Consider the following 10,998-nt stretch of genomic DNA (forward strand, 5'->3'; position numbering starts at 1 on the left):
AGAGTAGCACGACAACAAAAATAACAAATTTTGCGAAGACTCTTGCTGACAATAATAACATTCGCTAAAATGCTCTTCAAGTGTATCGTTGTAGTGCCTTTAGTGTTTTATTCATTTCTGATAGTTTGTTCAAATGGCCAATATGAAGTACCACCAGCTAAATTGGAGGCTATTTGGCCTAAAGGACTTAGGGTCTCTATACCAGGTAAAAAAAACTATTGATATAAATTTGTTATAAATGATACTTATTTTAAATATTAAGAAAAATGTCGCTGTTGTGATTTTTTATATTATGATATTCTCAATAGATACAATTGCCAAATTTGAAAGTTTTATTTGTGCTTTTTCAACCAATTGGTCAACGAGTACCTAGAAAAATTTAGGTACTGAATAAAAAAATATATATAAGCGTGCACTTACAGATTTAAAACAATTTTACTGTATTAAAGAGATATACACTTTTTTTAAATAGCAATAGCTTATAAATTGCTCCTAAAATAGCGCGATAAGATTAAAAAAAGTAAAAATTAAGAATTTATATTGGGTCTTTCCAAAACCATATGTGTTTACAGATTAACATTGCTAAAAGAAATTAAACATATTACATATTATGATATGATAATAAATCATAGTAATTTCCGTTCTTGATTAATTTAATTCACTGTCTATTAATTATGAAGTTAATGATTTTGTTGATTACCAAGTTCAAAACAATCCTGATTATGCGTATCTATAATTGCAAAGAAAATAATAATACATAAATGCTTACATATTTTTGTATGTACATATATAATGTATTTAATTTATGTGTGATATACAAATATAGTAAATATTCGTTAAGACGATTATAAACGGTTTAAGAACGGAATGCAGATTGAAAACGCGCCTCGAGAGGGAAAGCGTATTAAGCGATAAATTGTATTAACGTAAAGCTCAATCGCGTTAACAGGGTTCTATTGAATATCTAAATATTTGTATTTCTATTCGTATTTTATTAAATTTTTATGATTATTTGCATATATACTGTTTTCCTATATGTATAAATAAATATTGTCCCTTATCATTTGTCTTATTTGAGAACGTAATTAATTTAATTTATATAAATGAACTTTGAAATTATCGAAATATGATGAAACTGGAAAAACCACCACACATACTTCGGCGAAAAATTAGATCACTGGTAATTTTGATGATTGATCGAAAGCCAAAGTATATGTTTGATCATGGCACAAAATTGCAAAAATTTTTTGTTTTAATTTATATATGTAAATAAATTCTGGAGAAGATGAATTTTACCAACGATGTAAATTAATGGTCCTGCAAACAATGGGAGAGAAAATCCAATAGTAGTGAGTGAACATGAAAGGAAAATTAATTGGATTCATATTGGAAAAATAGTATCTTTAGATTAAGATTGCCAAGATGAGATAAAGCTCAAGATTAAAAGCATATAGCTAAGTAAGCAAAATAGACAGAAGAATAAAAGCAGAAATAGAGAAGTAAAACTTAAACTATAATTCAAAAAATAAAGAAACCTCAATGTTTTACCGTTTGGAATTGGATGCCGCAATAAAGATTTGATACTGAAATTGCACCTTGTTCAAGATGGTACACCAACTAAATTTCTTGTTTATCATTTAAATCTGTATGGGCAGTACAAAAATTTCTTTTTTGTACTGATTCTGAATGTACAAAGAATTTACTTGTGTACAAGTTTTTACTTTGTCACAGAAACTAGCTATGAAAATAACTGGTTTAAGTGCTTAAGGGAATAAATGTGGAACTACATAATAAAAGTCCTCAGTTTCTATGCAAATGATGCACCTTAGTAATAATTTTATCCCATATTGACGTCATACATGAAGAATATTGGTATTTTATAACATTAAATTTCTCATACAACGTTATAAATGATATTACTTATATCTTAAGGATTATAAGAAACTTAACTTATGTTATAAGTAATAAAATTTTAGTATTTAAACATAGCTGTAACGTAACTGGAATATTGGATGTACATTTTGAAACTTTTTTTTTAAAAAAAAACGTTATTAATACGTTTTTCACTCACTTTAAACATAATCCTTAACATTTGGTTTATACATATTATTATGATTTATAAGAACGAAACTGAATATTGCACATATACATAATATAAAATTCACGGTTTTTGTGATACACATTAAAGAGGAGCGTATATTACTTATATGAGAATATTTTATAGAATAAAATGACAAACACATATTTATAATGAGTAGATTTATATATTTGACTAATTATTTTTCTTATTTTCAAAGCCGAAGAAGGAATAACTCTATTTGCCTTTCATGGTAAATTGAATGAGGAAATGGAAGGACTAGAATCTGGTCAATGGTCACGCGACATACTTGTTCCAAAAGAAGGAAGATTTGTGTTTCAGGACAAAAATGCGAGATTGAAGGTACAAATGAAATATATATATTATTGATTAGATGATATACATGTGATTTTTATATAACAATCGTAATGAGTTGCAACAATAAAATCAATCACATTACATAGTTTTTTACTTCTTTTGAACTTATGCTACTATGCTTCCGTGTACTTGGTTTTCAATTTTCCATATTTAGTATGAAGAATAAATAGAAGGAACTATAAAATGACTGAATTTCAATTACATTAAATAAATAAAAATAGGATATTAGAGCTAAAAAACATAATTTTTGCTTAAATGAGATGGTAAATTGCAGATTGATGCACACGCCACATTTTTATCGAAATGTGCAATAATTCAATTGGCTGTTAGATATTTTCTGTATATATTTGTATGGTATTGTATATAGATTGGAGATAAAATATACTTCTGGACTTACGTGGATTATTTCAATGGAATTAACAAGTTGGGATACCGACAGGACAATGGACAGTGGACAGTTGAAGGTATTCAACTTAATTTTTTATAAATTCAACTTTATACATTTAAGCATGTTGTTTGGAATTTTTTGACTCTCAATTTTTTTTATTAAGTTTTATTTTTTAATAGATTACATAATTTGTTTGCCGCTCATATTTTGGAAAGTAGTAAAAATCAAATTTATTAGCATTTATTACGCCAACTTTGGTAAGCGCCTGGCTCCGTAATCACAAAGTCTCAGTTTATAATATAATCATAAAGCGCACCATATATTCTTCTTTTTTGTCAATGTTATAAAATAGAGATTTTTTCTCTTACTAGCTCCCTCCATAGTTCTTGTCTACTCTATTCCCATTCTTTGCACTCCATAATGGCGTGCTCAGCATCCGCCATAGTCACTCCACCCAAGCAATAGCAATTAGGATCGGTATTGATCCTAATTCTACTACCAGTATAGATAGGTTAACGTTAGGTCTATAAAAGCCAAGTATAATAAGAACGTTCAAAAGTAATATTTTCAATTTTTTATTCTTTACAGAATTTGTGTACCCCAATGGAACCAGAGTATCTCAATTTGATGTGATGGTAGAAAACAAAAACGGTAGGCCAACTCAAAATCCTAATAGTGGTGGATCGATAATAGTGATCTCAACAACTACTCCGTAAGTAAATTTTTATAACTTCAATATCTTACTTATCTCAAGTTATATACATATATGTACAGTTTGCTTTTAATTTTTCTACTTTTTTTAAAACTTTAATTATTTAGTTTAGATAGTTTTCTCTAAAATTATACTCAATATGTACAAAATAGTGGATTTTTTTTAAACAAAAAATTTGGTTTCTATCTTATTTTTAATTTTTTATTTGAATTTCATTTAGTAATTCAGTAGACAATAATAATTGCCGAGTAAGATCAGCAACTGTGTTGAATGGTGCCCATGCATGTCCTGGACAATTAATTTTCAACGAAGATTTCAACGACAGGACGATTTCGAGAGAAAGATGGATTCGGGAACACAAATTCACAGGACCACCGGTATTCTAACGGACTATGTTCTCTGCTTATATTCTAAGGACTATGTATTTTATAATTTTTTTTATAATGTTGAAAAATAAAAACTTTTGGTTATATTTTGTAGGATTACGAATTCGTTGTATACGTTAACGATGATTCAAATAGTTATATTGAAAATGGCAAGTTTATCGTCAAACCTTCATTATTAGAAGATAAATATGGGGAAGGAGCAGTCAATTATGATTTAGATCTTGGAAATGAGTGAGTATCATAGATATAAAAAAAATTAATTTCAATTTTTACATGGAACATTGTGTTTTAAACCATGAACTAGCTTTCGGGTGGAGCACATAGTGATTTTAATAAATTGCTCTAATAAATATATTGAAAAATCAATATTTATAAAATTGACTTGGCTCGATAGGTGTTTGTCAATCTATGATCGGAAGATAAATTATTATTGTCAATTGCCAACATTTTTTATGCGATCATAATATTTCTATTATTATAGTTGTACAGGACGAAAAGGCACTAAAGAATGCCGCAGCACAGCTTTTAGGGCAAAAATTCAAAATCCAGTACTATCAGCAAGATTAAGGTCAAAAGTAACCTTCAGATATGGCAAAATAACCATTAGAGCTAAATTACCACGTGGCGATTGGCAATTTCCAGGTAATATCAAATTATATATATCCATATTCGTTATTCATCAAATTGGAATTTATAATACAATATTCTTTTCTCAAAGCACCTTGAAGTAGTAGAATTTTGTACATGAAATTTTTCTTCAATATTTTATAATGTTGTGTGACTTTAAATGCAATAAGTTATACAAACAGTATCATTTTTAAACATTGTTAAATATATTTCTGTATTGATGAAATTTGATTTTCATGTATTTTATATTAAACTTGCTTGTTAGAATTATTTCTGGAACCAGAAGATGTTCAATATGATGATCGACCAGATAGACAACTGTTTCCTGGACAATTGCACATTGCGCGCACAAAAGGACGCAACGATGTGTTATCGGCCGGCTTGGTACAAATAATTTATCATTATATTATAATTAATTTTTGTTTAATTACATCTGTTAATATAAAGCCTTATTTTAGATGAGATTCTCTATAGATCCTTACCGTTCGTATGATATGATCAACGCAACTTTGAGGAGGAACGCATTGGATGATTTTCACGATTATACGATGGAATGGACACCAGGTAGATATAACTTATATAGAAAAGAATTAAATTTGTATTTTCAGATTATTCTATCAGTATGTCTATTTTTTACAGCTAAGATAATATTATCTGTGGATGGTATTGAGTATGGTACAGTGCATCCAAGAAGATTGATGGACGAATCTGAAAAATTAGCATTTGGAACTGATTTTAGCAAAGAGGTAAATGAGCTATGTCAATTATTAAAGATGAAATACAGAACTCTACGCCAGCAACTATTATATAAAGTATTCGCCTCACTCGCAAATTAATGATTATTTGTGATTTTCTTCTTAGAAATTATAGCATTTAATAGCTATTGTCTTCAAAATTTTGAAAGCATCAAATGATTAACATTTTTATAATTATCATTTTAGGTAAATCTAATAGTGGGCTTAGGAGCTGGTGGCATAAATGACTTTCCTGATGGAACTCCAAGTAAACCATGGGTAAACAGAGATCCGAAAAACGTACTTGAATTTTGGCAAAATCGTGATTTTTGGTTGCCAAGCTGGCAGAATCACCAGGGCCAGTTACAGGTGGATTATATCAGAATATATGCATTGTAGTGCGCTGAAATGTTTCCGACTTTTTGAATATTCAGATTGGCTTTAATTTATATGAAGTGGGAATGGATTGAGGTAATAACTGTAGGTAATAATTATTTATGGATTAGATTAGATTATAAATATTATAATTTAAACATATCATAGATGAACGCATTTATTATTATTTCTATGTACGGTATTAGATATAAGATTCTTTTATTTTTAACTTGATGTTAAAACAATAAACAATTTTTAACTAAATGTTTGAAGAAAACTTAGATATAGCCTTTATCATCTCATTATATTCAAGTACAACTTTATGTATTGTATAAACATAAGCTTTAATTTGTAATTATGTATGATACATATGATAACAAAATATAATTGTTTTCATTATTATAATCTCATTCAAACATATTATACAGTTTTTTTTTTTATTTGAACATATTCATTTTGTTTTTTATCTTCCCGTAGGGTAAGTTATAGTAATCGCAAAAAAATCGAAAATAATTTTTTTTGTATACTTTACGTTTCAAAACCTTCTGAACATTTTGGGATACCTTAGAAAAGATTGATGTTTGTGTGTGCGGATACAAATTTTCGTCGACGGTTTCGGGAACACCGATCAACCGATTTGAATAATTAAAAAAACATTCGATTCGTATGGGTAAGGAGAAGTGCTGATTAGTTTTTAGCAAATGCAGGTCTAACCGTTTCGAAGATACGGGGCAAAAAGTGCGAAAAACGGTATCTCGGTTTTTAAGAGAACGGGGCGTAAATTGACAAAAAGAACTGCTCAAATTTTTGAGAATTTGCCATATGGCAGTCATAAATTATTATAATTATTAACAGAAAACATGTCCTGTTACAATTATTTCCGTTTCTGCTTATTTATCTGTTTTTTTTTTTGTTTAAGCGAAGAAAGCAACCAAGTGCGTTCTTCTAGTCAAAAGTATTAAAACTGTTTACGACTACTAGCGCCAGTGCGATGTTCATGTCTATTATCACACGTTGAATGTTCTCTATGCTCTTCTTGTACGGTTTTCAGAAAAGCATTCTAACCTAACATTTCAAAATTATTCACATGCTTTTGATATAAATTTCAAATAACATAATATAAAGCAAATAAATAAACATGGATAATGAAATGTCAATGGATGTTGAAGACGAAACAAGCAGCGAAGAAGAACATTCTGACAATGAGGGTATGGAAGAGTCTAATGAACAGGAAAATGATGGAAGACCAGATGTTTATTTACCAGGGCAGCCTTTAAAAGAAGGAGAAGAACTAGTTTGCGATGAATCTGCTTATATTATGCTACATCAAGCTCAAACTGGGGCACCTTGTCTTAGTTTTGATATAATTAATGATCAGTTAGGAAATAAAAGAGAGACTTTTCCTCTAACTTGTTACTTAGCTGCAGGCACACAGGCAGCTAAAACACATGTAAATAGGTATTATATTGATTAAACTACTAATAAACTTCAATGGAAAACAGACTCTTATCCTTCAAACACTGTCATTATGGTGTACATATATAATATTTACTTTATTGAATAGTTTGCAATGCCAAATGCTGATGTTTCGATTGCTTGTTTTAGTAATGTTTACGTTTGGAGTTAATTATATCATTGGCTTCTAAATAATCTTTCTTTGTATTTACTGATATATTCTTTTACATTCATGAAATTTCTATCTCTATATTTTTAGTTTGATTGTAATGAAACTACATAATTTACATCGCACAAGTAAAAAAGAAAATGACGATGATGATGATGAAGAAAGTGATGAATCTGATAATGAAGAAGCAGAAACTCCAAAAATGGACTTTGCAACAATCAAACATCAGGGTTGTGTGAATAGGATTCGTGTAAGCTAATATTCAAATTATGAATTCACATATTCATATTCAAAAGAATAAGATTATTTTATTATCTTTAGACAACAGCAGTTTCTGAAGGTACTGTGCTGGCTGCTACATGGTCAGAGCTAGGTCGAGTAAATATTTGGGACTTAACAAAACAGTTAGCCACTGTCGATGATCAGCAAATGTTATCAAAATATAATAAAGAAAATACTGGAAATACCTGCACTCCTATTTTCACATTCAATGGACATCAACAGGAAGGTTATGCCGTAGATTGGAGCAAAACTGCCCCTGGGGTAAGCATAATAATCAAATATTTCACATTATTTATCATTTTTAAATTCAATTCTATTTATATCATTTGTATTTTCTCATTTAGGTCTTGGCAACAGGTGATTGCCGCAAAGACATTCACATATGGACTCCTGCTGAAGGAGGTTCATTTAATGTTGATCAAAGACCATTAGTAGGGCACACTGCATCAGTTGAAGATCTGCAATGGTCTCCCAATGAGAGATCAGTTTTAGCGAGTTGTTCAGTTGATCGTAGTATTAGAATTTGGGATACTAGAGCAGCACCCTCAAAAGCTTGTATGTTAACAGCTACAGATGCACATCAAAATGATATAAATGTTATAAATTGGAACAAAAATGAACCTTTTATCTGCAGTGGTAAGTTTGAGATAAAAAGATCTGTTCTATTTTTTTATGAACATATTATTAATTATATTTATTTCTTTGATCAAACATCTTATTTTTATCCTTTTATAAACTTTTTCTAGTAAATATTTTTTTCAAATGTATATTTTTATTTAAGGTGGGGATGATGGATGTGTTCATATTTGGGATCTGCGACAATTTAAGGATGGAAAACCACTAGCCACTTTTAAACATCATACCCAGCCTGTTACAACAGTGGAATGGCATCCTACAGACTCATCTGTGTTTGCTTCAGGTATTATTTTTTTAAATTAACCTATTATATGTACTACTCAATATGTTTGTTGTATTTAAAAATCAGTGGTATCATTGCATGATTTTGTTAAATAGCCAAAGATTTCTATTAATATTAAATATGTACTTTCAGGTGGAGCAGATAACCAAATAGCTTTATGGGATTTGTCTGTAGAAAAAGATACAGAAGCTGAAGATGAAACAGATATGAGTGATGTTCCACCTCAATTGCTCTTCATACATCAAGGACAAACTGATATAAAAGAATTACATTGGCATCCCCAAATTCCTGGAGTAATACTTTCAACAGCACTTAGTGGTTTCAACATATTTCGAACCATTAGTGTCTAGGGTCCTTTTAATCATAAACAAATTTATGAAAAATGTAAATATTTTGACTCATATTTTCAAAACCTTTATATAAAACTTATAAAGATTGGCATTTAATCTATTCATGAACTGAATAAAAATCTGTTATTTAATTTGCTGGTAATTGCATTCTATAACTTCATCAGCTCATTAAATTATATAAGAGCTAACACTTTCAATTGTTTTTCAGAATGTTATTATACAAGTTAATTCTGTAAGGCCTTAAAATCTGAAATTGGGTTGTCCAGATAAATCTTTCTCTTATGCCAATTTCTTTTAATTCTTTCCTTACAACATCTTCAATTTTGAATAATTTTATTGCAATACTCTAAGAATATTTAGAGTACTGAATATTTTTTTAAAGTAATCTTAAGACTTACTTAATTTCCCATCAATGTTTAATACAAAAGGTTGGACATCCACCATTTGTGTTCCAAGAATACAATTTAACAAGTAAATTTACCTGTGATTCACAATTTTAATGATGATTGTTTCTTATAAACTCATTTTTGAAATATATTATTTATTTGTATAATACACTCTAAATACATGTCTCAATTTAATTACTGAGGCATTCAAATACAATAACTTAGCAAGCGATTCAATAATTAGAACTAAGTCTACTGCTCCCAACTGAACCAGATCGCTTTTTATTTCTATCACTGGAAGTGTCCTTCCTCCCCATTACAGGACTGCCACCAGATCCAATATTCTTTATTAAAGATTTTAAACTTCTCGCTTGATGAGAAGCATATTCAGTGAGGCTCTGGGATGAATCTTGTGCTATTATATAAAAATCATCCACCAAGTGCGTTGGAGGTGGTACTTCTATTGGTACAATATCATGTAAATTTGTTATAGGCTTCTGGATTTTGGTTTTTAAATCATATAAATTAGGATCATTGAATTGGTTTGGACTATGCTGACTTTGGCTGGAATGTTGTGCTTGCATACTAGCAAGCCTGTTTCGAAGATGATTATTTTCTTCTTGAAGTCTTTTAATTAGAGAAGCTTCTGCATCAATGCTGCTCAATGTAGGCTGTGGCATACACTGATAAAATAATAATGGATTGAATGAAATTTATTGCAGATATCAATGGAGTTAGAATATTATGCCTAATATACCTGAAAAACTGTGGCTAATAAATTATGTAGAGACACTAAAAGAGTATCTTGCCATTGTTTTGTGAAATATACTGAAAATGTTGGGTTGTCTTCAGGAGACTTTATATATGGTAAGACTGTAAAATAAATAATTTGTTACTTTATATATCACAATTTGCCAAAATGTATTGCCATTGTGCTTGATTATTTCACATTATTAAAGTAATAAAACTATAATTTATTAGTGCAAAGAAAGGTTCTCAGAGTGATTAATATGCAATAAACAACATTGGAATTAGTAAATAAGTCTTTGTTATCGCATTTTAGAAATCATTCACCAAACTGACATTCTATTAATGTGAAATAGACAATTTAATTCTATTACCAAACCAATCTTTCCATTCTGTTTGAGATTGCAGTTCTGATGCAAGTTTTGTAAAAAATTCTGTTACTTTGTCAATTTTGTTGTTAGTGACTGCGGTTACTAAATAATATTTTAGTAAGCTAAACTCCAATTTTCGAATAGCTAAAATATTAAAAAATTATGCATGACAATAACAAACAATCAAAATACTATTTTTTTGAGAATATCTACCTGGTGTAAAATGTTGCTCGAGTTTAGAAAATAATAAACTATCTAAGTGACCCCATAGGTCTCTCAAGCCCTGTAAGTCATAATTGTGAATATAACTAATAATTTGATCTATCAGCTTATCAACTCTAAATCCGCGATCTTTATCATGTTTTAGTTCATTATCATAACTTTTTAATGTATTGGAAAAACCTCTAAATAATAAATATTCTCTAACTAATTCATCTACATATTGTATATGGGACATTTTATAAAATATGTCACAATGATAATGTTAAATTGATCATATTCCACTAATTGGTACAACAATATTTTGTAAAATAAATAATTTTTTATTTGAGTATAAAATATACAAATACAAGATCTGTCATTTTCTTAATGACAATGCCAACATAAGTTATGTAGATAACTTCATTTAGATTAGACGTTTCG

The 10,998-nt window shown here is 29.2% G+C and overlaps 3 protein-coding genes across 3 annotated transcripts in view; 2 read left to right on the top strand and 1 right to left on the bottom strand.

Moving 5' to 3' along the window:
* Nucleotides 1–141: 141 nt before the first annotated feature.
* Nucleotides 142–5,701, top strand: LOC113386265 (beta-1,3-glucan-binding protein). The gene is made up of 11 exons (XM_026624056.1): nucleotides 142–205; nucleotides 2,298–2,440; nucleotides 2,823–2,919; nucleotides 3,432–3,555; nucleotides 3,776–3,932; nucleotides 4,036–4,172; nucleotides 4,423–4,583; nucleotides 4,834–4,952; nucleotides 5,027–5,132; nucleotides 5,208–5,314; nucleotides 5,510–5,701. The coding sequence occupies exons 2-11, from the start codon at nucleotides 2,348–2,350 to the stop codon at nucleotides 5,699–5,701; spliced, it is 1,293 nt and encodes a 430-aa protein (XP_026479841.1). The 5' UTR covers nucleotides 142–205; nucleotides 2,298–2,347.
* Nucleotides 5,702–6,693: 992 nt separating this feature from the next.
* Nucleotides 6,694–10,998, top strand: part of LOC113386830 (glutamate-rich WD repeat-containing protein 1) — a 54,962-nt gene continuing 50,657 nt past the window's right edge. The window contains exon 1 of the mRNA XM_026624593.1: nucleotides 6,694–6,960. Coding sequence (XP_026480378.1) covers nucleotides 6,816–6,960 — 145 coding nt within the window. The 5' untranslated portion in view covers nucleotides 6,694–6,815. The remainder of the gene's footprint in view (nucleotides 6,961–10,998) is intronic.
* On the bottom strand, nucleotides 9,472–10,864 carry LOC113384750 (WD repeat-containing protein 91-like). The gene is made up of 4 exons (XM_026622511.1): nucleotides 10,570–10,864; nucleotides 10,360–10,500; nucleotides 9,996–10,111; nucleotides 9,472–9,921 (listed from the first exon to the last, which is right to left on the bottom strand). The coding sequence occupies exons 1-4, from the start codon at nucleotides 10,811–10,813 to the stop codon at nucleotides 9,472–9,474; spliced, it is 951 nt and encodes a 316-aa protein (XP_026478296.1). The 5' UTR covers nucleotides 10,814–10,864.

Source organism: Ctenocephalides felis, unplaced genomic scaffold, assembly GCF_003426905.1.
Source record: "Ctenocephalides felis isolate EL2017-DRISC unplaced genomic scaffold, ASM342690v1 CF-g0.4_SCAFFOLD_03571, whole genome shotgun sequence".
NCBI classification, from domain to species: domain Eukaryota; kingdom Metazoa; phylum Arthropoda; class Insecta; order Siphonaptera; family Pulicidae; genus Ctenocephalides; species Ctenocephalides felis.